General features: G+C 39.7%; 1 protein-coding gene across 26 annotated transcripts in view; it reads right to left on the reverse strand.

Moving 5' to 3' along the window:
- The window catches only part of NAV2 (neuron navigator 2), a 425,654-nt gene that overhangs the window by 46,592 nt on the left and 351,294 nt on the right, over positions 1-27,768 (reverse strand). For all 26 annotated transcript variants that reach the window (XM_083840326.1, XM_083840308.1, XM_083840331.1 and 23 more), the window contains 3 exons: positions 9,117-9,255; positions 3,234-3,525; positions 1,615-2,317 (listed from right to left, as the gene is read on the reverse strand). In XM_083840326.1, coding sequence (XP_083696452.1) covers positions 1,615-2,317; positions 3,234-3,525; positions 9,117-9,255 — 1,134 coding nt within the window. The remainder of the gene's footprint in view (positions 1-1,614; positions 2,318-3,233; positions 3,526-9,116; positions 9,256-27,768) is intronic.

Genomic DNA, 27,768 nt, shown 5'->3' on the forward strand with positions numbered 1-27,768 from the left:
CTGCAGGCAAATCTATACCATCACAAAGGTACGGTTTCTGATTTATTGTAACCACAACCGTTCTGTGATTGTGTGATTCTGTGTAATATTTTAAAAATTACATACAAAAAATAATGTTTGCAACTCATCTCAACTGAATATAAAACAATGCTCAAAATCTTTTTAATTGTCATTCTGGAAATCAGTAACAAACAGAAGAGATTAAATTCAACTCTGATGCATATGCCTCTTTATTTAGGCAGCCTGCTAAAAATTCAAGAACAAAATTCTAAATCAAATGAGGGAACAGTGAAATTCAGCCTCAGTGTCTTCTCTTTGAAGTTGCATGTATTTCTAATGCACCATTTCAATTATATGGCTAGCAATATGGCTTTCTAGTAATCATAAAAAATCTGTAATCATATTTCCAGATTAATGCACCTGAGGCATGCAACACTGAAAACCTGCATTTGTCATGGGGTATACCTTAGAAATCAAAGGTCTATTTGAGTTTTTCATTTTAAGTAGTCACTGATGAAGGTCACATGTTCTAAAGGACACGGTTTATCTTATGATGATCAAGGATAAAGTAAATGAATTATCTTGAATTGTTCACACAAATGCTCTTCAAATAAAACCACTCATCTAAAAAGAAACAGTTTACAACTCTTTAAAGCTTTAAAGCTTTAGTCTAAGCTGCCATCATAGCCTTTATGCTTGCACTGGTGCTTCAGATGGAATGTGGCTTTATCACATCACTGCAAGCAGGATGATGTAGCATAACTGTATGGGTATTATGGTGTCAAGACAAAATGAAATGCAAAACACTGCAACTTGAAACAGACAAGCTACTCAATGTCAAATTAAATTGAAAAATAATATTAACGGAACTTTTCACCAATATCAAGACTTGGATGTACATTGCATCAACAAAGGAATTCCTGCCCAACTCAATATTAATGTTAAAATAACATAGGGGGTACTGGTGGAGAAATAGAAGTAAGATTTCTGTTTAAAAAACACTACTGAGATAAGAAAATTCAACCCAGCTTAGACAGGAACTTTACTTAGGGTTCTTCTGTGTAGTTGAATAACCTAATGTTACGAGTCTCACAACACAGTGGCCTAATCCGTTTGGGTTAGGCACGTGATTCTACGTGTGGTAGGTCAAATTACACTTTTAGAATGAAGATTTGAAATAACTCTTCTGTTGTCAATTTTAATTTGATCCACCACTGGAGTTTTTCCAAGTTTGTTACATATATATTGGTGCAAGAATTCTTCAGTAACCTTCATGTAAGAAAGTATTTATTCCTGTGAAATCTATACGGATAATGCCTTCAGGTACAATTTTTTTTAACAGACTTGTATCGCAATTGCCAAACTTTCTGACAGACAGGTTTTGTTTGTTTGTTTGTTTTTTCCCAATGTTAAATCCTTGCTGCTATCTCAAAGTTCTGAGTATTTACAACACTGGCCAACCTGTTTATGTGATATTAAATTTGAATACAAAGACCTTGATGTAGGACGCTAAATAGTAGGTGCTCCACAAAACACAGCCAGACCTGGCTCGAAGATTCCTGATCATTCAGCTCCAACTAACATCATTTCACAATCAATGAACTTATTGCCTACCTGCGCAAAGTGGGAGAGGCCACATCGGGGTACTTGGCTCCTTGCTGGTGAGAACTTTGAGCTCCACTAGAAGCAGTCTGTGATGCAGGGTTCACTTTAACAGAATTACATGAGGCCACGCTTTCGTTGTCAGACGAAATCCCTTTCTCTTTATCAGTCTGATTGACTAATCCTGGCAGAGAGCTTCCAAGAATTACCTTGGCAGGCTCTCTCATTTTAGGGACAGGCAACCCAGCCGACTTGCTGCTTACGTTGGAGTCTATGCTACTTGTACTAGATCTATTCCCAGCTCCACTTCTGCTACTGGATTTACTAGGCCGGGGCAAACTACGATACTGAAGATTAGTTCGGGCACTAAGTACTAAGTAGCCATCATCCTGGTTCTGTGAGCCATCAACACTAGTCTTCCGACCAGTGGTCCTACCCATGAGTCCAGATGACTTTGGGATTTTTCCCAGGGTAGCTGATCTACTGGTGATAGTTGCCCCACTGGCAGTGATTATAGTCATGCCTACAGCTGACCCGCTCTGTTTCTTAAATCCAAATGTATTAGCATTAGCAGCAGTTGTTCTAGAGTTACTTGTGGGAAGCTTTTTGGATTCATCACCACTGCTGCGTCCTGCATCTGATGGGGAACGTTTAACATGTCCAGCTTTAGGAGATAGTCTACCCTTTTCTGATACCTTGGCGTCATCAGTTTTCCCTACAAAAATAGAAAAAGAATTCTAATATTTAATGACTTGAAAACATCAAGCAAATGACGAAACTCAAAGCAGCATGAAAAGCAAAAGCGTGTTAGCCACAAGAGTGTGGTTAAAAATTATGATCTAGTCTGCACTGAACTTAAATGCCACTCTTGTGAGTTATACATGCAGACTTGCCAGAGAAAGTATGTGGTGTGTTTGCCCTTGAGAATATGAAAAACAGAACAGTCTTATGTAATAGTGACAGATAAGAAAAAAAAAATGTAGCCCTCTGTAGCTACCACAGATTGATCCCTTTTAATCATCAGAAAGAAGTTGTATTAGGCCATCAGGAAAATTTTCCTAAAAGGCATTTTTCAAGAAAGTTAAGTATCTGACCTCAACTTTTCCAGGTACAGTTGTGTACACAGCCAAACAAGAAGTATTAACTTGTATTACTTGATTATTTAAATTCAATCAATTTCCATTCAGACATCTGCAAGTGCTAAAATCACTTAAACTTTTATAAGAAAATCCAGAACTAAATACTGTTTAGTATAAATAAACATGCTGGTTTAGTACTGGAGAAAAAAATCTCCTCGACCACATATACTGTATGTTCTTGAAGTTAACTGTGACTCCAAGAGCTAAAATTACATTATTTATATTTCATATGGCAATACTATGCCCAGTAAATAGCTTGGCTTATGACTAGGGTTGTCACGAAAACAAGTTTCACAGCGTCCTACTACATAATATTCATTTTAAAATGAACAGAAATAGAAATGCAGACGTACAAGCTGTTGTATATTTTAAAAATACCTAAAAATAAAGACAGGATTACCTGAAGTTCAGGTTCTGCCTGTGTAAAGTATTTAAACTGTTTTCATACTGATCACACTTTTTGGCTTGTTTATCTCTTACACCTTTTCTCACCTGTTCCAGGTGTCTTTAATGTGCCTGAGGTGGTAGAAGGTTTAGTCCTTGGTGTGGTAATGCCAACCTGAGCTGACATGCCCCGTCGCCAGGAACCCGTCTGTGAAATAACAGTGTTCTTCCTACCAGAAGTGCTTTTATCAGATTCATCAGACACATCAGAGGGATTCCTCCTCCATTTAGATCCTGGCTCCATTTTTATGCCACTGTCAGATCCTCCATCTGATTTCTTGACTTCATCACTCGACCATAAGGAATTCCGCTCAACCTGGGAATGCTTTTCCGCATCAGTCTAGGACAAATAATGAATTGTATTAGAACCTTCATAGCAAAGCTTTCTTTTAAGCAGCTTCATAGATGAGAACCATTAAACTGATAAATAAACTTAGCAGTCATCTCTATGCACCAATAAACCTAACATGTCCTTGATAAAGAAATGCCACAGTAAGAAATGAACCCCGGAAATGGCATATTTTTTCCAATACACTGGGGAAAAAAAAAAAAAAACAACAAAAAACATACAAGCCACCCCCAATAAAATAAAGCAAAAAAAAAAAAGAAAAAAGCACTTGATTTATACAGGATATATATTCAGCTCCTTGCCACTTATAATCCTCCATCTCAAATTTCCCAGGAACCCTTTTAGTGCAATGCCAAAAAATCATTTCAAACTTGTGCAGCTAGCTTTTCCTTGTTCTTTCTGCTTTCCTATCTCTTGTCTGACAATCTGATCTCCAGAGCATGATGAGGCAGCTTTTTGAACAGATCTGAAGATGTGGAATGCTGTTAATTCTAATCTAACATATTAGGAAGACATCCAAGCTGAAGAAAAAAGAATCCCCTACAAGTTTCTAATGATACTCATGTCTGACATAAATACACAAATAAGATCATTTTTAAATTCATATTCAGCTCTTACAAACTGTTTTTCCATATTCTTTGCACAGACAGATTGTGCAAATGGAGAATTTTGCTAAGATCAATGTCAAACACAGTTTTCTCTTAAACAAGCTTTTGTCAAATTCTCAGAAGCTCTTAAATAAAATCTATTTCCCCTACATTAGCTTTACCTGTTGCTAATGATTACTATTAAAATGCTCCTTGCAGAGTTCTACTTCTCCTGTCAAATGCTGTTGATTAATTTGGGCAAATTTTGTAACACTACAACCAACTATTTTTGCTCAGGTGCAAATGACCAATGTCCACGTTTGACCCTCATCCAGGTAAAAATTTCATAATGCTCCTCAAGCATGACAGTATCATGAAAGAGCCTGCCAATTCAACACGTGATCGTGAAGTTCTCAAGTAAGAGCTAGTGGTGTATTTTTGGAAGTTGTTGGGTGTCATCTCTTTCTTGCAGCCTAAATGAAAGACAAGTGTGCTCAGCACCGTGCGGTAGTCATACGGTAATAACACTTCAAAGGAAACTATGTTAAACACCCTGAAACATTATAAAACTCATAACCTTCTACTCACTTGGGATAAGCAGAAAAGCACAGGACAGGAAAGGATAGATAGTTTATCATGCTTTCAGCAAAATGCCTTTTTTTTTTTTTTTTTTAAGTTCCTCAAGTACATTTCAAGTTGATGATTTTTCTTTCTTACCAGATCACACCATTAATCTTACAGAATCTAGGTGGGGTTGTGGTTTAATTTCTTCTGCTTTTTACTCTAAGTGCTTTTTTAAAAGCCTGAAAAACTAGTCTAAGTGATCAATATGTGAAAGCTAACACACACATCAAAGTGGTCTTCCTTCAATCACATAAAATAAGTTTAGGACCTGAGTTATTTATCTATATTTATCTATATATTGAGCCATTGGACTAATGAGCATTTCCTGAAGTATGGATTTAGATGCTATTTTTGTGTTGTATTTTCCTCATATTATTCAAATGTTGTTTCCCTGACTCTCCGTTCAAAGAGAGCAATTTAGCATAGTCTTGAACGAAACACTGCTTCCTAACTTTTTGTATGGTTGCCAGATTTTGGGATGGCTACCTTTTTATTCACGAACATTGGTAAGTTTGCAATAAATTCACAATGTGATCATTTCGATGTCCTGTTGCTCTAAAAACCATCATTTCATGCTAACGTCTCCTATGTTTACACAACTTGGAAGAGAGCACAGGCAAGAAATAACAAATAGTCATCCAACAAAACCACCCCGACATCATCCCTCGTGTGCTTTAATTAGTATCTTGCTTCAAGTACCTTGTCTGGAATTGCCTATTTATCCCATATGCATGTGAGAGCAGGAAATACACCTACTCACACTGGTAAAGGGCTTATTCTAGTTTTGGTTGACTACAAAACGTTCCTGCACCTTCTGTTTTCCCACTTCACATCCCTAAAAACAGCGCAATCTCAACATAGAAAACTGCATTGCAAGAAGTCCTCTCTCTCTGCTCTTTTCTATTTTATTTCATTCAACTCTTACACCCACTTTTTTGCAAACTTTTTTCCTCAGCCTTCAAAATGCTGCACACGTACCCTTAAACCCTTTTGGCCAGAGACATTTCTGTTTAATAGTAAACACTGAGAACAGCACAAAAACATGACTAAGGCATCAAAATCAAAACACAGTGAAACCTGGCTTACAATTTCAGCTGAAACTCCACCTACCTAAAGGGCCTGGATTAGGTGAAAGTGGAAATACTGTTTGCTGGAGGACACAGCACAACGTATGCGTAAGATGGGAACAACGGCTGCCCTCTGATTGAGCTGGGAGGGGCAGTAAGCTCTAGGACTTCGAAACATTTTCACAGGGTTTTGTAAACCTATTCACAAAGCTGTGAACAAATCAAATGAATCTTTGCTTCAGTGAAACTAAGAAGTCATCTTGGTCCAACAGTTTAAAGATGCTGCTCTTTTCTATTTAAAGGACTTGTTTCCTCTCCTCACTTCTTCTGATCTTTTCAGTATTACGTGAACAACTTAACTTACTTAAGTTACTTAAGTTAACAACTTAACCTAACCTCTTCATCTCATTTCAGTTGAATAAATTATTTTTAAATGCCCACCAGGTGTTTATTCCTCCTCACTCTATGCGTATGATATGCCCTTAATAGCATACAATACGCAGTGCCGTGTCAAAAGATAAACTCTTCAAGTCTGTGCAATACTAGGGGAAAACATACAGGTCTCTGAAAGCTGAATAGCTATGGTAGGTGGTTCAGTACTTGGCACAATCAGAGCAATACACACTGATGTGGTAAGGCAAATTCTGGTTCCCATGTCTAGCTTGTTCAGAACTAACCCAAGGGCATCTTCATGGCATTAAGATCCCCAACATGTATTTGTAGTTCCAAAAGGGGACTACAAATATGATTGTCCATGAAGATGGAGTCACTACCAAATTTAGGGCTTCCTTCTCAAAGATGGACGAACTGCATCTTCTGGATTTGGGAGTACGCAGCAGCTCTGAGAATCAGTTTCTTAGCAGAGACTTATTTTTTCTACTGCAAGTATGTCCTCTTCACCGCAGAGATGATTCTGAATAAGTTACTGATTTTATCAGCAGACACTGACATGTTAGGGCTCTCTCCCTTTGATGTGCTTTATTATTTGTCTGAACTCCCGGTTGCACATGTGTTAGCTTCAAGCTCCCTCTTTAATTATCTGAAACCTAACTTCTGTACCACCTCAAAAAGATATGGTAGCTTAAAAGTTAAATGCCTACTCTTTACGAGATCGTAAGAGGTGGATACCTGAGAAGAAAATTCCACATCCCTTGACAGATGTCTGCCAGTCCTGTGTGGCTCACCACACAGGGGAATGCAAACCTGGGCACAGGCCATCATACAGCACTACAGGTAAGGCAGAAAAAGCATTTATGTAGCACTTGCTATTGTCATGAGCAGTGAGGACTACTTTGGGCAGCAGAAAATCAACGCTGCAAGGTACTTATGTTTACATCACTCCAAGCTATCTTCATTCCCTTGGTTGACAAGAATAGGATTTTCTGTTTAAATGAAAACAAAGTATTTTATGGATAATAATTTGCATTTAACAGTAATACCTAGAATAAATATTTTCAGTCATGAAAACTGACGAGAGAAGCAGGTCACAGTCACGAATTAAAAGACTGTAAACAGAACTTGTACGTCTTGGCTCCCAGCTCCCTCTCCTAATGACTATCCTCTGTTGTCTGTACAAGCTTCAGCACATTTTCTGCTGCTATGGGTCTGCACTCTCAGGTGCTGTGATAGTTGAGGAAGAGGTGTTCATCAACACAGATTTGGATCTTTTAGAGGTGTTTCCAAGAATCTGATCCATCAGAAGATAGAAGTCAAATGAGTTTCTATTTTTTTCTTAGGCTAATATTTAGTCACGTCTCCTTCTTCTTCCCTTCCCCCCCCAACAGTATTACAATGTTGAGATATAAATAATTGTCAAAAAAGCTTCTAGTGCCTGTGTTACTCTTTCTGTTACGAACTGAAAAACACACTTACTAGATCTTAACTCCTCTCAACTTGTACAGGACTTGTATTAGCAGTTTCGAGCACACATGAAATCGCTGATACACAACCAGAGGCTAACTGGAAATCTTTAATGTAGGCTCAAATATGCACTATGGCAAGGGAACAAAGAGTAATATATGCTTGCACCACAGTCCTGTAGGCAGAGTAACACTTCACAGCAACCACACTTCTACATTAAAACTGATATTAAAAGCAGATCTCGGGTCCAGTCATGAAAAGGAAAAAGAATAAGAGGAAAGAAACAGAAGAGAATGTCATACATCCATCCCTCTCCTCTACCTGCTGCAATGCTAAGTCACTGCGTCCCAGTTGCTTTGAGACATGACACTTGAGACCCTGGAGCAGGTGGGTGTACAAAGAACAAAGAACAAACTTCTTAATCCTGCACTTCTTCTAGTATTTTTTCCTTGGGGGAGGAGGGGTGCTATTCTGAAGAGAGGGGGAAGCAGTTTATATTATTGCAAATCTCTGCACTATGCAGTCTAACTGATGAATGAAGAACTGTTGGGTATCTTCACTTGTTTTATACTGTTTGGATGTGTGGAGTCTGTGCAAAATAAGTAAATGTAGGCTGCAGATGAACATAAATTTATCTCATTATGAAATGCTGCCAAAAAATAGAAAGCCTGCAGTAACATGCAGCCCTGGAAGTTTACAATAATGTATTTCATTTGCCTAGTACACTTACATTTCCGATGGAAGTGTAAATAATCTTTCAACCTTCACATTGACTTAATTAAATTCTAAGAAAAAATATAATACCTTTTTCCAGAGCTTAAAAAAAAAAGTATATAAATAAATCCCATCTAATAATGCATGTTTTCTGTACTGCAGACCTACTATGAAGGAAAAACCCATTTGTTGCCATAACACCACAGCAGAGATTCCACAGATTCCACACACACAGGAAATATTCATAAACGCCACATATGATAAGGTGGTTACTACTGCTTGACATTGCCTTTTCAGTGACACCCACCGTACTGAGGTCTGCGTGTGTTCAATTGTTCAGCTACGTAGGGGAAAGGGGAAGGTAGTAAAGACACATCTAAAACATTACTGTAAACTAATTTAAGAATCTGTAGCTTGGTTTTGATATTCCGGGAAGTAGCATGGTATTAAACATCAGTCAAAACAACAATAGTTCTTTGCATTCATATTGCTTTTCTCAGTCAGTTTCCAAGTTTTTCAGCCAGAGTTGCTGAAAGGCTGTAGAGACAGCTGCAAATAAGATCAAGGTTACTGCTTACAGGAAGAATATTCATGCATGTAATTATTGTTTTGTCAAGAAATACTATCTGTGAAGAGATGAATAAACACTTCATCCAACTTTAAACAATTGTACAGATTACACAGGAAAATGACAAATATCAACGTTACTCTTCTAAAACCAAAATCTTACCTGTGCATCTAAGTTTTTGCGAGAAGAGGCAGGTGTGTTGGCATAAGAGCTGATAGAAGAGCTGGTGTTAATGTCATCAGTACTAAGATTATCTATGGTGTCACTGATCCCACTGCTGACAGAGCTGCTGTCATCCCAGCTGGAGAAAACGCATAACAAAAGAAGAAAACACGGGTCAAAAGACAAAACATAATTCAAAAGGAAAATTAGTATTTCTCTAAGCCTTATCCTACTGCTGCTTGCCAAATGAAAACGGCCTGCTCATTTTCATAACTTATCTTCATTGCAAATCAAGTCGAAATTCATACAGCTCATTGACTACAGGGTTGCCACAAAGCCTATTCTTTATCATCATTAAGCCGGTAGCACCAATGATGTCATTCTTCTTACTGGCTCAAATGAAAGTTTATGTCAGTAAGCAAACGTGAAAGTTGCCCTCGGAACTATGCCTACAGTCCTGGGCAGGGAGGCAGGGAGAAGTGTTGTGGATAGGTGTAGCATCCACTTACTAAGCCATAACGCAGAGATGGAATGTAAATGTAAGGAAAAACAAAAACAAAAAGCACCACTATCTTGAAGCAATCTCTAATACCTGGTTGCTATGTATACCTGGATCATACCTGGTAGATCCAACAATCTGGATCTACCATTTGCAGCATCACCAGTAGCAGAATTTTTTAGAAAAACAGAGAGCTGTTTGGAGTAACTGAAAGTTTGAGAGAGTGCCTCTGTCCTTCAGAATGCACATAATCCTCCTGAGCTGTACAACATATCCTCTGCAAGCCGATACATTAACAACTTCCTATTTAGGACTACCTTCTTCCACTGTGTGATACCTTCAACATCTTCTAGTAACCAAGAAACACATAACTAGAAGTTTAGGATGTGCAAAATGCCAACAAATATTAAATATATATATAAATAAATTATATATAAAATATGTAACGAATTATCCATGCCTGAAGTGATCTGAATGCTGTAACAGACAAAATCAAAATGATCTAAAATCAAGCCAGATGCTCCATGCCTAACACACCCTTAAAAATAAGCTGCTTAAGAAGAGATTTACAAACTGGCTTACAAGTGCTCCATCTCCAAGAAAAACAAAGCTAGGATTGAAATAATACCCTGTGAGTAGCTCTGTGAAGACGTTTCAGTCCACTGATGGATAACTATGGCTGGAACTGCACAAATACCCACTTCATAGATCGTGCGTGAAGTCTAGCTGCCAGAGCTCATCTCCTGGCCGTTCTCTAGCCATTTATCAGCGTGGCCTCAGACTTTGTGAGCTCTATACGCTCTTCCTCATCGTACTTCCTTTTTGCTTAAAATACTTGTAAGCGAAGAGTCTGCAGGCGCGGTTTGCCTATAGGAGCCACTGTAAGCCATTCACAAATGGATGAGGCCCTGAGCAACATGATCTAGTGGGCGGTGTCCCCGCCTATGGCAGGGGGGTTGGAACTGGATGGGCTTTGAGGTCCCTTCCAACCCGAGCCATTCTATGATATGTAATATATGCACATAAAACTGTTTACGTGTTATGTGACTGAACTATGTCAACAAAAACAGCAGATGCCAACAATGGGGACTTGAGGAATCTAGGTCTGGTTTCTCACATTTTGTTCTTAGCTCTGTCACTGATGCACTAAATGAATTCGAAATGAAAAGCATTTCATTTTTCTCACCTTTAAAAAACAGTCAGCTATAGGAGTTCCAATAGCACTTGAGTTATTTTAATCACTTTTTCTTTACCTGTGAATATCTTACGCACTCCCATCTCCATAAGGCAGTTCAGGGAATTTAGCAGAGCTCAGCCAGCTTGCAGGAACACCAGTAGCAACAGGGACCTGCTCTGTGTGCCCGCAGGAAGAGTTATTGTTTGCAGCTGCTCTTTACTACTACCGTGTTTCAAGTTACGGTCCTCATCAATCTGCCAGCGGGACCATTTGTGGGAGTTCTCCCCGCATCACCTCCGATGAGCCAGTTGGGTAGCTCAGATCGACAGCTTCAATTAGCCTGGCTGAGCTGGCCTTCAGGAAATTTGGGAGTACTACATGCACCACTTTGCTGACACAGATCGTAACCTGCAGCAGGACAGCGGTGCTGGGACAGAGACAGAGGGACAGACACTGGGATCAGCCCCCAAACCCGCATGGTGCCTACCGGGGCTCAGTGTTACCGAGCATTCAAGCCCCTCTCCTGGTGGAAGTCAGCTCGTCCACGCTCCTGCCACTTGTGATGGAATTTCAGCAGCATCCCAGTTAGAGGCAGAGCTCCAGCTTTACACTAAGATTTTCCAAACTCTATTTGATAACTTCACCAACGCTGATTGGGAAGAAATGTCTGTATTACTGGTGATGCTACCATTCCAAGGACCGCTTTTTTTTTTTTCTAGATTTGCCTCAATCTGACTATTTTTAAAGAAGAGTCTGAAGTAATAAAAAGTAGATGTAAAATGAAGTTAAAATACAACCCCAAGTACAATTTGAGACTCCTTGCATCTGACCAAGCCAGACAGCCAGATTCTAGAGAAGTTTTATTTGTGCTGTTATTTTCTGCTATCTTTCTCAGGATAACAGTGAGTGATGTGCTGACTATGCAAAGAAATCTAGGGAACCTAAAAGGGGAGGACAACATATTTTTTTTCTCTAGAGTTTAGTGTGGAAAAGTGGAAAACTTTGAAAAGTATTGAAAGACTTCTTTGAAGCAGCTTTTATTTTTTTAAGAGCTGGCAATTAAATATTTTAAAGTAAAATACTGACATCTATAAAACTTCTGCATTTCAATTTTTAAAAATGGGTCCTATAGGTGACAGTTACCATTATTTCAAAACCTATAATATAATTTCAGTTCCTCGATTTTGTAAGGCTTTAAATAAGGTTTAAAAAGTTATTTTAATAACTATATATAAAAAAGCTGCACATTTTCCAAGTTTTGTGTAGCAACTGTTTCTTTCATATTTGTGAACCTATAACAAAATCCTATAATCCTATAATAAAATCAGCACTGCTAATATTTTCCATATTTAACCATTTAATTTCCTTCTTATAGAGACTGGGCAATGTGGAAAAATTACAATACTGTTCCTCTCTGTCTCACAGTTTCATCTTTAACACTTAGCAGAATTTTTAAAAGCTTTTTTTTTTTTTGTTCTCCACAGATAGAACGAATGCAACAATTAGTTCCCTTTTGTCTGCTAGCAATATACAACTCAGTCTTCACTTGTACAAAAGTAACCAAATATGCACTTCAGATATGCATATCTCCATATGTATATTCAGATATTACAAGCTAACTTGTCCAGTATGGGAGACGAAAACATTTTTCTTTACCTTCAGAATGTACAGAAACATTACATTTCTAACCATTCACCACTCTTAAACTATCACGGGCCCCTGTTCAACAGCATCTAAAGAATGTGTCTCATGTTAATCATCAGTAGTTTCACTGGTATCAACTGGTCCTACTGACTTCAGTTGGGCAATCTAAGGCATTGTGGAAATATTGAAGTGCCCTTCAGAACTGGCACATGTGCCTGAAGACAAAGGTAGAAACATGCATCTGAATACATTGATTGCCATGGCTTCCCCTTAAACAATTGCTGGGCTTTAAATCTTTTATGTTCTGATGGAAGCTATGAACAACTCAAACTTTGCATTTTCAGGTTTAATAATCTCTTACTAAACCAAGAAAAGGTCAGCCATTCGGAGGTCCAAAGAGGGATATCTAGTATTTTGGCTGCTAGAAACTAAGCAACGCGGCTCTTGTAAGCATGCTGATTACACCAAGAAATGATTTGATGCCCACAGCTGCTTTGACAAGATTAAAATGCTGTCAGCTACAAGCAGCCATCTCAGGTTTAGGTTTATTAAATATCACTTCAGCAGGGGAGGCTAAAGCGGTCAGACTTTACCTAGGAGGACAACGGGACATGATGGGAGAGGAAAGAACAGCATTTTAAGAAATTTAAAATAATGTTCAAGGACTCTGTAACCAATTATTAATGTTGTTCTTTTGAACAGCACTACAGAAGTTATAAATGTAGAATGCAGCATGTAGAATTCACTAAACTCTGTAAATAAGATCCCAATGCAAGAATCTGGGAGCAACTCTGCTCTTTCAGAAGCAAATAGCATACGATGTACACCACTAAAATGTAATTTAATTAAAACACATCTACATTTAACGTGCTGTTGATGAGCCGTTATGTTAAAAGCTCTTCACCCCAATAATTCTCTCACCCCGTATTTGGGGTAATACCAACCCAGTGTAGTACACACCGCTCCACGGGCGCATCTGCATGCAGGTGAAGACTGCTGCTTCACAAGGGGACAGCATCTGTCTCCCAGCTGATGCATCTCTATTTCATGTTGCTCTTGAAACAACCTCAAGCCCTCCGCATAAATTAGTTCACTTTTACCTTGATTCAGTGCCTTGATGGTTGAAGCCAAATGAAAAGCAGCAGAATGAGGAACCAACAGCCCTCATAATTACAGCGTGCTTGCCTCCCAGAGCCGTGATAACGTCGTTGTAATTTAGCTGGTGCAATTTATGATTTCTGATGTCAACAGAACTCCACTCAACCATAACCTGAAGCTGGAATGCCTGGGCTTTCCTTTCTCTATTTGATCAATCACCTGAAACTTTACTTTGATTACAGAAAACTACATAAAATTTTAAAAGCCTATTATACAGGGAAATCATACAACCACCCACTTAAAAACCATTACCACTACTGAAAACAGGTGATGTAAATGGAACAGACAGCTAGTAATGCTGGGTTTTCTTAGATGAGATGTATCTGAGGGCATAGAGAAGTTTTAACCAGTGCCAAATACTGGGCAGGCATGGGGACCACCTGGAGTAACCGCTACTCATGTCTCAAGTGCAAAGTACCTGTCACCATCGCTGTGAAACTGCCCGTGCCCAGTAAGGGGCAGCCTGCAGTATATGCTCATTGCTCACCTTTGTCAGTTTTAAGTTTTAAATATCTCTCCCAAATACCTCAGACACTGTCTGATGCTTTAAATTTTCCAAATGAAAGTACTGTATGCGGTAGGTGGTACCTAAGGGTTTCTGACATCCTGAGAACTTTAGCCTAATAGCAGCTTGGTTTTCCCTCACCTTTCTGTAGAAGGCACAGCCTCATCGTCCTGCCCTCTCTCTGTTTTTGCAGTAGAAGTGGGTTTTCATTTCATCAGAGCTGGTTACCCAAAGTACACCAAGCCACCTCCTGCTCCCTAGGAAGCCAAGCACCCTCACTTGGAGGGAGCAGGGCTCCGGGGAGTGTGAAACGTGCCCTTCCCCTTCCCAGGCTGCTCACTCTGATGTGACTAACATCATTGCCAGTACACATCGCCCACATAAAGCACCAGGTCAACTGCTCAAAGCTGCTTTTTGAAACAGGTTTGCAAAGCGGTTAGGCTCAGACTTGTATTTTTCTACAGTCTATCAGCACTTTCCCATCTTGCATAACAATCATCCACGGAATTGGCTCTTCTTTGTCAGCCTGGACAGCACGTGAAACCAGCCCGCAATCCTCAGGACATCCACCCTCACTGCAGAAATCTTCTCCATTTGCAAGTCCAAGGAAGAAGTGTCATTAATTTGTTAGAGGCTGAAAACGCACCCTTTGCTGTGGATGGGTGTGGATTTTTACTTCTCTGGCTCTTCAGTCAAAACCAAAATTACAATGAGCTGCTGAAAAATACATTTGTCAAAGACAGGGCCTTGGGGCTCTACAATATTTCAACTGGAAACATGGTAATTATGCTCTTCTACCTAAAAATTTAACTATTTATTAGTTGATAGGGGAACAACAGCAACAAAAAGGTCAAGGTGTAAAAGGATTGAAACTTCCCAGCATCTTCAAAGAATTAAAAGGACAAATTAAAATGCCAGAAAAAATGTAATTACACTATAAAGTGAGGTACTAAATACTGCAGTTTCCACTGTTTTCTTCTGGGATTTCCTATAATACGGACATCATCGTGTCAGAAATCCAAAAACCATATACAGCTTCTTACATGCTTTTCCTTTCAAATTGTTATAAAAGGTGACAAATAAGTGTTCGTAAAAGAATGGATGGAAATCTACTCTCAGAGAATTGGATTTAGTTAATGTATTTCACAAGGTTATTAATCACCCACATTCCCCATGTCTTCATTATGCTCTTTTATTACATCTCATCATAGGTATTTTAAAACAAAATGTTTTGTTTCTAACCAAAGGTAGAGCTCAGGGACAGCACTGTTCCCATGAAACACCTTGAAAAGTGAGACCATGAGAACTGAAAACCAAAACAGGAAACATGAACATAGACCATTTCCAGCTGTTTTCTTCTGGAGCAGAATCCCACCCTTTTAATGATATATTTGGTGCACCGTTGAACTTTTGTGTGTTGAGAGCCATTTAGACCATTTTAATGTTCAGTGACCATTTGGTTCACCACCACCACGCTGAAATGCAGCACCCTGTAAAGTTCTGTTTAGCATTCATTTAAGATAACATTTCAGGTTTTACATTTAAAAGACCTATTTGTAAAAAAAAAAAAAAAAAAAAATCAAAAGAAAAGTATCAATTAGTGTCAAAAATGTTGGGGGAAAAAAAGACTTGTGGAAGCTAGAAAATTGCACGTGCACTTGTTTAATCTTTTTATATCTGTGCTAATAACGTTATAAAAATAACACCAGATTTTATTTTGCCCTTAAAATTTGACAAGCCATTCTCAAACTTCAAGTGAACACAGCTTAGCGGGCACACAGAGGAGCTGCTAAAACCAATTAATCTCAGGGAGTTTACCGGTTGAAATGGTCTAAAACTTCATGAAAGCAATCTGACTTTCTACTGAAACTAACAGTCTCAGGCTCTAGAGCAGAAATTCCAATGGTAACTTCTTTATCTGCACAAATTTTGCTCCAAGACTCTTCAGTTACTGTCTAGAGTCACTGAATAGAGCAGTCGCGCAACTGTATTAAGTTGCAAAATGCTTGACTGGTGGAACTTGTTTTTTGGCCATTGTTCAAAACAATTGTTCCTATGTCATTACACAGCCTCGGGGTGAGGTGATAACTCAGTGTAAGGCACTGCCTTTGACCCAAATACTGGATGAACACTACCTCACAGCTAGCTCTGACGAATCTAGCTCGAACGCTCCAACCAGCTACCAACCCTTATTTCCTGGGTTCATCAGCCACAAACCATAGTTTTGGCCTCTCTGCCCTTTGGCTGCTGCTGTCACCTATTTACTGTTCTATCCGAAGCCCTCCTGTGCGGAGGAGCCCAGAGCAGCCCTACAGTGGGTGCACAACGCATCCTTGTGCTGCTGGGACATTGCCCTGCAGCTGGTGGCACGTTTACCTCCCTGCTTCCGAGGCACTGGGGGGGTACTCGTCCCTCAGCGTATCTGTGCAACTCCATTGCCTCTAGCTGATTTAAAGCGGTGAAAGCTGGCAAGAAAATCAGTTTATGTGCATCGCAGTAAGATCAGCGTTAAGTCTTGCTCATTATCATGTAAAAAGTATGCTTCGTTTGTTACGTCTTTGTTTCCAAGACAGCAAGAAGGGCTGAGAAGTTGTCTAATATGTCAGAAAACCGTGTTTGTGCACAGTATCTCTGCTGTTCTCAAGAAATTCCTGTGAAGTGTACGCACGCCCCAGCGATGAACCGACAGGATGCCCACTGGACAAGTCAAAGCTGCTGAGCACACTGCAGTGGCTGCCCCAGCTCCCTGCGCTCCCCCTTGCTGGCGGCCACGCTGAGGGAGCAAGGAGTTCACTGGCAAACGCCACGGGGACCCGCAGGTGCGGATCACAGCCGCAGCACGCCCTTCTGTCCCTGTTGGCCAGGGTCCGGCCTGTCGGGGGCTGCCTGAGCCCCCAAAACTGCGCTCACACGCTGGGGGCACCGCGTGCCTCCCCGAGAGCAGGGCTCACCTCGCCCACTGCAGATACCCGCGGGATCACATCGCCTCCCAGCTCAAAGGCACTATTTGAGTTAGGGCTTGGAGAAGGGGTGGCACTTACTGAAAGCACGAAATGTGCTTTCTGACACAGATCTCCCATCTGATAGTCCCCTCCGCTCTGAATGGAGCTGGTGAGGGCTGAGCAGATCACAAGCAGCTACTGTTACCTGGCAGTCTGCTTCGGGAAACAAAGGAAAGATTCATGGCTCCAAAACAAAATAAAAACGGGCTGCCTGAGCACAAAGAAGGAGAAGGAGAGATTAGCTAAATTCTTCGAGGACTGACGTAACTAAACAAGGGAAGGAAGGGAACGAAGGATAGCGTGGAAACAAAAACATGCAACGGGCATTTAAATTCCCTGCTGCTGAGTGGGCCCTGGAGAGCCGCCCCTGGCCGGCCCACCTGCTGGGGAGCCCCTGCGGCCACCAGCCCGGGGCCAGGGCCACCAGCCTGGCGGCAGGGGCCACCACTTGCCCGGGGCCCCAACAGCACAGGGGCCCCAGCCCGGAGAGGTGCCTGCTGCGCACACCCACGCAGCCCACACCTCCAGCGGCTGGCAGGCAGAAGATGGCTCCTTCGCCTCCCAGCCTGGTTTGAATTCCTCCCGGCTCTGTGCTCCAGCAGTAAGTAACGCGAACGAGAATCTTTTAAGGTCTGCACACGGTAATCCTGGAAACACGCAGGCATGAAATGAAGCACTGATCTCTGCATGAAGACCTGGAGTAATTTACAGTCACTGTTGAAGCTCTTCATTATTCAGAACACACCGTAAAGCTCCTACATAAATCTGTCAAGGCAAAAACCTGTGCACAGGAAACAGATTGCACATGCGAGAGAAAACTGCTCCTCTTCCACCCGGCAGCATCGCTGGCAGCTAAGCCCAGGGGTAGGAAGCAGGCAGAACTTACCGCTGTTCTCCCATCGGAAAAGGAGAAAGACACAAAATCTGTCGCTCTGAAAGTATTACAGCCTGCTGGCGTATCTCTTAAAATGCGGCTGAACTTGGCAATAAAAGGTGTCAATTTGATCACAGAGCATAGCACCATCCCTCAGGAAGCTAAATCGCTGAAAAATGACTATCGTTATCATGCCAGCAACTTCGCAAAAAAAAAAAAAACAACAGACACAATCAAGTGAAATGTTTCATTCTTTGTAATGTGGAGTTGTGTGCACTGAAGATGTCAGCTACGACTATTTCTGGAGGCAGTTTTTTTGTTGTATTTTTTTTTCTAGCCGAACTGCAACATCTTAACTAGTACCAATGAATCCTGGTTTATGTCCGGCTTTAAAATTAGGCTTCTTTGAAAGAAGCTGCAAAAAGGAAAACCATCTTATAACCTTACTCAGACAAAGGGTTTATCAGGAAGCCATCACAAATTTGCACAGGAGTGAGAATCAGAACTGCACAGTATGCCCTGAAATGCAAGTGCACCCTGTGCTGTGATAATGGCCAGAAACAGCCTGACCCGCGCCTTTGTTTCAGTGAAGTGTGAGCTCGTTCTCACAGAGAGATTCTTCTTTTGCACAGAGAGCAAGCAAAGTGTTAAAATATAACAAAGCCCCATAGTTTTCTGAGGCTAAAAGTCTGTAATCCTAGTGGAAAGATACCCAGTTAGACTGCGACCTATGAATGCTCATAATTAGTCAATAAACCTCACAGAATGCTGAAGTAAAGCCCGAAAAAACAAATGCAGTGCTAGCTGTCAGTTCTCACATATGGACTTTACTATTATTTTATTAAAATACTTGTAACCTAATAAAATATATTGATTTCATGGATTCAGCAAGTCAGATGAAATATATATAATGCAGAGAGAAAGCTCACATTTACTGCATACTCTAACACATTTCCATTGCTGCTGGATTTTAAATACTAGACCTACTTACACAAAGGTGTAACACACCAGGCAGCCCAAGATTTCCAAAGTGCAGAAAACATCTTACCTTGCAATATTCCTAGGCCAAAGCACTTCTCCACCTTGCTGCCCATGAAGAATTCCAGAAAAGGGGCTTAGATTTATTTTACAGGTTGATACCTTCATTAGGCTACCATCCAACACTCCGCTAAATAAAAACAACTTGACTATCTAGGAACAGACTTTAAAAAGTTGGAGGAAATTTGTTTTCCAGCAGAGCACTCAACATGCAGCAGCTCTCAAAGACACTGGCAAGTAAAGCCTAGCTAGAAGGTGATCATCAGAAACTTCCCCCAGAAAGAAATCTGATCCCTCAACAAAATTAACCTCTGAAGTGCTGAAAAAGTGAGAGGTCAAGACTTTCTGCTGGTACTAGGTCAACTGTGAAAAGCTGTAACCTGATGGCAGTAAAACAGGCAGACTGGGTGCCTCCAGATCACATACCGTAACATATGAAGTAAAAGCTCATGTCAGCAACCCTGTACTTGGAGGTACTAAATGACGATATTTGATCTCAGCTAAAAGCCTACAATCTGTGAAAGCATATTTCCTACTCTGTTTTTATAGTCTCACAGACTGATTCAACAACACGACTGCTAAAATAACTATAATTTGTTTTATGAGAATGTAGCAGCATAAAAACAGAAGACATGCTTCAAATGCTTTAACATAAAATATTTGGAATACTGGTAAAATATAAATTTTACAAATCTACAAACACAGAAAACATTTTCAATACAAATCCCCTGGTATCCGCTACCTTATGAACCTGCGACAAGATATGTAAGATTTCTCTGATTAGGGATTAAATACACTAATCCTTATTTACAGATGTAAAGCAATAGACTTATCACTTTCCTTTATATCAAGTAGAATAGAGAGAGGTATTTATAAATACTTGGTTGATAAAAATTTATGGTTGCTAGCATTTAAAACTCTAATTTTAGCCTAATAAAAATACTTCCTGGCAGTATTCTTCCCAGATCTCTACTTCTTGCCATATATGAGGGATTTTTTTTTCTAATATGGGAAACAATGCGAGTTCTATTTACTGTGGGTAGCAGCGCTCAGAGGCACTAATTACCCGTATGCCTAGATGGTGCACAAACGTAATGTATAAACATTAGAAAACTTGTAAGGCAGTGAGAACTGGAAAGCTGGTTGCTCACAACCCATGTAGGCTCACCATTCACAGGGTCTCTGGCATGCTAACTGGCTCCGTGCAGGGGGGAGAATCTTCAGGCAGAGAGCAGGAAATGCCCCCCAAAAGTATCCCCAAAAATGTACATCCTAGAAACACGAAACGAATGGTGATAGTCATGTAGATGACGCCAAACACGGTGGTGCTTGGTAGCCATGAATTTGGGAACGGAAGGCAGCACTGTAACTTGGCGTAGAAGGGGTCAGGGAGCCCAAGGATGGACAGAGAATCAAGGGACAGGTTCAAGATTCCTGCGAGCAGAAGGGGGCAGGTGGGTGAAACAGCATAAATAGACATATGAAGAGACCGGGGACAAAGAGTTGGAATAGGGATACTCAGGTTAGGAGTATGGTCCAGAAAGGTAATCTGAGACCAAAAAGAGGGATCTTATCAGCCTCCTTGGTGAGGGGGTAAGATGAATTTGACAAACAGTTTAAAGACGGGGAATTGGACTGCAAAATGGAGAGAAAATACTAGGAAATATTGCACAGGGAGAAGGGATTAAATTTGAGATAAAACCTAAAACTTTTATCGTATTTTGTTACTTTAAGAGGGGGACATACAAAAAACTTGCCTCTTGGTGAAGTTTATATAGCTACTAACATTGACTAACTCACTGACTTCCAGCTATAAGGGAATATGCAAGTCCACTCCTGTTATTACAGAAGGACTTGTTCACCAAGTAAGAAATGACACTACCAATCCAACCAGGGTAGGTTTCCGTTGTCCAGGTTACTGATGAGCAACTGCGTCATGAAAAGGAGATGGGCAGCCGTTCAGATGGAGGAAGTGGAGAAGACAATACCGGGCTGTATTCTTAGCCTCACCTCAAGAAAACCCTCAATCATGCAGCCAGAAGCCAAAAAGAAGAGAGGGAAAGAGTCGGCAGCAGTCAACCCTACTGATGTATTTATTAACTCTGTCATGCGCCTTAAATAAGAGACACGTTTTAGCATAATGCTGTACTTTTGTTTGAAAGAGTTAAAATGCAAGTACTCAAAGGTTATAAAATAAAGACTTTGTGGAGAAATTCTTCTGCCAAAACCTTCAAATAAATGAGTTGCAGTCTGAGCTTGCCTTTCTATTCTGGAGTCTATATTTTAGTGGCCATGGTGTTACTATAGCAACAAAGAAGACTGGTAATTTAGGGGCTGGTGGATGTGACAACTTGCAATTTAGAACAATGCTAATAATAAAAGTGGCTTGGGAAAAGCATCATTTAACACCAATGTTTGTGTTTTAAAATGAAAAAAGGCTGCTCATTTAATATCTTCTTGCAGCTGGACTATTATCTATATTAAGTTAGTCTAGTGGTGAATAAAAGATAGAAACATGACTCTTAGGCTTTTTGGTATGTCTGCATCTTAAGAGTGAAATCACTCCAGCCCCTTCACCGTGTGTACATGTAAAAATGCAAAGCTATGGATGTCATTAGCTTTGTTGAAGATTAGACAAGAATCACGTAGCTTTTTAAAACAAAAGTATTTATTATCCATAATAAAAGCGAGGGTAAATTTACTCATGGACTACTACTAATCCTTTATTGCCTCTGCTGAGTTTAAGGGGACTCAAAGGTATTCTTTATTAACAAATCTGTTAATGCACTGTTCCTCATTCATTACTGTAATCATAGAATAGTTACTAGAAATAACTCTTAGATATTACAGATACTTAAAAGAATCACAACTGGAATAACAAAGCTTTCTTCTGACTTCTAACATCCTTCCTGTCTTGACCAAAAAAGCTCCCTCAAACTTGATGCTTCTTAACTATCTGCTTTCAGAGTTGCATAGAAAATCAGCAACTGACCTGTGCTAATGGTAAGTAAGAACAGCAAGAAATGTTCTAATTCCCAAAATAATCATATCTGAAATGGTAGTCTAGGGAAAAAAAGCATTGGAACATCCCATCGGTTAAATCATCAGCTCCAAATAAAAACAAAATCACAAGATTAAGGTACAGTGTTACTCTCTACACACTAATCTACAGCCCCATTGTCTTTCTTTTTCCTGGCAGCCCTTACACTGCAAAGGAGGAGGGATTTTGCAACATAATACCCATAACGCTAAATACAGAGGGATATTTCCAGATGAATTTTACATGTAGTAATAATCATAGTTTTATGGGTCAGGAAGTTCAGAAGATTAGTGCGTTATGGCTGCAGTTTATAAAAGCATTTATGTTAGAACTTTTGCATAGCAATCGGGTGAGATAAGCTGTGAACAGCTTTACATTAACTTCTTTTATGGTAGTTAAAGTTTGAGAGAAGTAAAGAGACCCCAGGTATTAATTTACCTAAAGAACAGCTGCTTAGAAAAGGCTGCAAAGTGTCCTAATGCTCAATGTAATAAAATCATTGCGCCTCCAATTGCTCGTTCATTCTCTCCACAATTGTGTGCTAGTCCCCTTTAACATAAATAAGAATCACGTTCATGGTCTGAACGGAGCTAAAACTGTATGCAGATTTTTTGCTGCATACTTATGAAAGAAATCTGCTCTTTGATTTTTATTTTAAAAGGCCTAAAACCATGATTACAGGTTTGCATTCTAGGTTCAAGCAGCACGAATCTTGGTTCATTTCAAACTCTCCCTTAGAGAACACCAAAATGCCTGAAAATTAGGTTTTCCTGCAATATGTTAACTTCCTCTATATTTTTTTCTCATTAGCTGAGATCTACCAGTTAGGAGCTTATAAAACGTCTGCATTTGATGACTGCCATGACTATAAAAGAAATGCAGGCTGTGTAGACTGTTAAGACATTGCACTTCACGGTCTTTGTAAGCTGTTTTATATCGTGCGGTATGAAGCGTCTACCACATTTCACCCTGGAAGGGACACCATTACAACTGGGTAAACTCATGTCTTAAAATAATCTCAACGTTATTTTTTTTTTTTTTGAGATCTTTTCCTTTCTTTCCTCCTAAAGAACACCAAGATGGTTTGAGTAAGGAAAAAATAAAATTGTAAAGCCAAAACATACTCTGAAGAGACTCAGACATGCGTTTGAACACACTTCTATTTTATGCGCTCAAGTTAATATATACATACTTTTTCAAGTGTTTTTATTGTCCAAAGATATGAATGAGAAAATAAATGCAACAACACAGCAACACTGCTGCACCTTTACAACTATTATGCATCAGACAATTGGACTAAAATTTCATGTATGAACATAATCAACGTATGCTTTGTGTCAAAGTAAAATCCAGAGGAACACTGGAATCAATGTAATCCCTCAGTAAGAAAAATGGTAGTAAATATTCCCTAGCTGCTACAGTCCTGTGAAGTTGTGGTTTTTCATTGTGGTTCTAAAGGGAGCTTGGAAGGCAGGAGAATTAGGTCTGGGAAAATTAAGACCCATTTTTTAATTCCCCTCATTCTGCTGGATGAAAGACGCCCCAAGTTTGTGGACTGATGAAGTATATATGCTAGGAAATACTCTTCTTCACATTCTTAAACCTCAAGGTTAAGAGTCCTCTCGTCTTAGAGAGTTCTTACAGAGTTATAATTATGGTAGTACTGTCTGGATTTATTTTTTATAGGTAAACATATGAAGCATAGAATACTTGAGGATTTCATTAACATTACTCATATAGGTAGCGCTGTATGGAGGAAAATAAAAAGGAATCATCAGCATGCACTACTGCAAGGGTACACGCGCAATGCACAGGAACTGACCAATTATACACATAGGGAAACGTGGTGACATTTTGCTAGTCCCAAGCCAATGTGAAGCCAAGTCCCTTGTCATTCCAGACAATAGCAAAATTTCACTTGAGTAAAAGAGTAGGGATTTCAGCCCTGAAAAGGCTGCACACACAGAAAAGCCAAATATGGAAGAAGATTAATTACTTAGAACATGATTAATGATTATTGCACTGATAATGTGTTATGCATAAGGTAGACATAGCATAAGGTAGACTGAGCATCAAATATCTAGAAATTTCCTTTCACTGACCAACTGTTCAGGAAAATCACAGCTTCCACCAAAAGTGACACGCGTGTCCGATGGAGATGAAAAGATGAATTGTGTATGTGCAATATGTGATAAAAATGGGTTTATAACATTTTACATATACTTAAAAGATTGTTTAAAAATATCCATAGCCTACATGGAGCGCTTGTGTTGGCACGAGTGTGAGGCATGCTTTTCCCTATGCCCACTTCAAATGAATAAGCACATCAGAGTGAATAAGCACAAATGGCTACTTTCTAGTGGCAGTGGAGAAAGAAAAAGGCAGGCAACTGGAGATAATCCAATAAAAACCTAAGGAGCTGAGCAGTGATGCAGCTTGCATGCTATTACCAGAGAGGAATTGCAAATTACAGGACAAATGACTTGTAAGTACGAATATTCTATAAAAAATGAAAGAAATTTGATCTTAAAATGCAAACAACCAACGTAAAGAAACAAAAGAATTAAATGTTATTCACACTGTTCTAAATGCGTTTTCTTTGCATCCTTCTCCAAACCATAAAAATTAGTCCTCTCTACATAGAATATAACGCTGTGAATCACAGATTTTACATATATGCCATTGGGTATTGAGAAAAGTTAATTTGTTCTTATAAAAACTGCTGAAGAGAATAACATGTTACTTCCACATCATTACAAGTCTTCCTTGTCATCAGCATTCGCTAAGATTTTAGGCTTGATCCCTAACATATGAAGTCATAAAAATAGCGCAGTTGGCACAATTGCTCTCTTTTCAGAAATCTGAAAAAACACTTTGGGATGGATACACGTCAGAGGTTCCTGTATGATTTACGGTTCATTTTCTGAGCTTTCTAGCATAACGCCTTTGCCAACAAGCGATACTGTAGAGAACAGAATCACCAGACATGAAAGAAGCTATACTAATCCATAATCTAGGTGCCATATACTTTATGGCTATAATGAGGTATGGAACGACTCAGAAAGAGATAAAGTTTGAATCGCAGGTTCTTTGCCTTTCAGGCAGTAGGAACAGAGGACAACGTCAGAGGATGCACTCAGGCCGAAGAAGAATATGCCATGTGTAACACCTACAGAACTACTCTAAAATAATGATGTTTGAACAAGCAGCCCTCCAGTAGTTGCAATATGGTTTTGAAGAATCCTGTAAAACTTGATTTAATTTTCTCCCACATCCCCCCCCCTTCCAATAATACTGAAATCTTAATCAATAGCAGTCAATAACCATCTCATGGCATCTTCCGTAAAAGCACTGCTGTCAACCACCTGCATCTTAGTCAACTCCAGTTGAGTTATGATCAATACAGTTTGCCCATCTTAATTGCTTTGGCCTCCTCCTAATTAGCTATCTGTACATTTACAGTAGCTTATTGTTGCTGTTGCTGTCAAAAAGCTAATACATCCCACTAGAGAAGTAAACTCATTTATCCTAATTAAAGTAGAACAATTAAATCAAGCTAGCATCGTTACAGCTTGATCTTTAGTGCTTGTAAATCCTCCATATTACTGAGTCTACAAATATTCAAACCACGTGAACGCTTCAACAGAGTAATAAGCAAAGAACAAAGATGCAAACTCTCAACTTCAACAAAAATTATTTTTGCTTAATTTTGAAAGTCTGTCTGCATTCTTCTAATAAAACAAAGGAACATACTTCACTCATACAACATAAGGATGTTCCAAAGATCGTACGTGAGCCAAAAGACATGCCTCTTGCTCAGGCTATCTTATAAAAATCTTTCCTCTGTTTTGAACACACTTTCCCACGTAAATTGCTTTTGTCTTATTCCTGCTACCGCTGCCTGTCAAACATACTAACCTGCCGTTTCCAAATTCACAATAGACTATTAATGTAATACCAATTTGCAGATATTTCTCATGCCTGCCATTGTTTTCTCTGTCTGGTGAAAAAACTATTGAATTTTCTTTACATTTATAATCCTAACATAAAAGGTAACTGACACCGCTTACCCACGAGACAGCAGCTCATACTACTGGGCACTTTTAAACAAAAGGCTTTCCTAGCTTTGTATTTTCTGGTTTTGTGAATAAATGCAGACAACTCCTAGGCATTCAGTATTTTTGCTCATTCAGAGAGAGAAATTCTTAATTAAGCAGTAAGAAAACTCTGATCTTGTCAGATAAAATAAATAAATAATACATGAAAAATGCAGCTGATTAGAAGTATGCCCTACATGAAAATCTTTTATGGTCTCATAAACATGCTGCAATCAGAACTTCTGACCTTTCCTAAGCCCCAATAAAATGACAGCTTTACTTGGGAATCCTAATGGTCCTACAGATTGGAGTATTGCTGCATGTTTCAGGTAGAGAACATATCAGCCTTACGGGAGCTTGACTGAAGGAAATTTCAGCCCACAGAACTGCTCTTAACATAAGGTCAGCATGTCTGTAGCAATGTCAGGACAAGGAAAACTTGTTTTCAATTGCTCCAAAATATTAACTTACACAGAAAACCCTCTCTTTGCAAACAATGCAAGCCTTTAAGGGTGAAATGTCGTGCTAGTATTCCACCAGAAGGACAAGATGACAGTCAACCCTGCCAGGTCGCTGCCAGAGAAACCTGTGCCCTTTCCCAGGAGCCCAGCAGGAGCTCCCTCCGGATAAGGGCAGTGACCGAGAGCTTGTTTGTGAGGTACATATGGTTTTGTCTCCACAGCAAGCTACTTGGAGCAGAAATTACTACTAGCGCACAGCTGGGCAAGTTCAGCTGACAGCTTCTGTACCGGGGATGAAGGCCAACGCAGTGGGGTACTGCAATACAGTGCAGAAGAGAAGCAGGTTTGGGAGTCAAGAGGATTCGCAAAAGAAACAGCCAAGTGGAACGGGTGCACAACCAGGCCTGTGTTAACAACACCTCCTGCAGATCCTACCCAAGTGCTCGGCAACCTCAGTCGCAGCTCAGAGTAAGACCATTATTAACATCATCAATTTCTTTCTGGAAGAGCAAATCCTTTTAATTGCTATAGATACTAGGATAACTATAAAGCAGGCAGAATGAGCTGCAATGGGACGTGAGAACACCAATGGCAATAACAACTGAATATTGATGTGGGGAGCTATTGCATTTAACAGTTATTTTCTTTTGAAAGTGAACTACTAATTCCAAACATCTGTGCCTCATAGGGAAGAGATTATCTGATACCTGATATCGTTATCTGATACCTGAAAAATTAATCTGATAATCACTTGTAAATTATATTCATACAATTTCTTAACAGGTAAATATTTCTACTATATGCTTTATGAACTACATAAAATATTTAGTCTGGAATGCCAGATGACAACTCTTAGATATTTTCCCAAGATACTGTGGATTGTTTTTTTTTTTAATTTCACTGTAAGTAATAAGCTAAATGCAGAGCTCAATGGTGTCAAAATACTACCAGAAAAAGTAGCACAGCTACAAATATAGAAGGCATAGTTACAGTGTATTACTTAGCATGGTTCAGAGATCCCTGAACTGCCGCTGCATTATGCTTTACGGATGCACGTCTGAAGACGCTCAAGTGGGTCTGGATGCAGTGCAGATTCAGCACGACAGTCAACTTCAGCTATCACATTATTACATTTTATAGGTCACCATTCATTCCTA

The sequence above is a fragment of the Anser anser genome (assembly GCF_964211835.1).
Source record: "Anser anser genome assembly, chromosome: 5".
In the NCBI taxonomy this organism is placed as follows: domain Eukaryota; kingdom Metazoa; phylum Chordata; class Aves; order Anseriformes; family Anatidae; genus Anser; species Anser anser.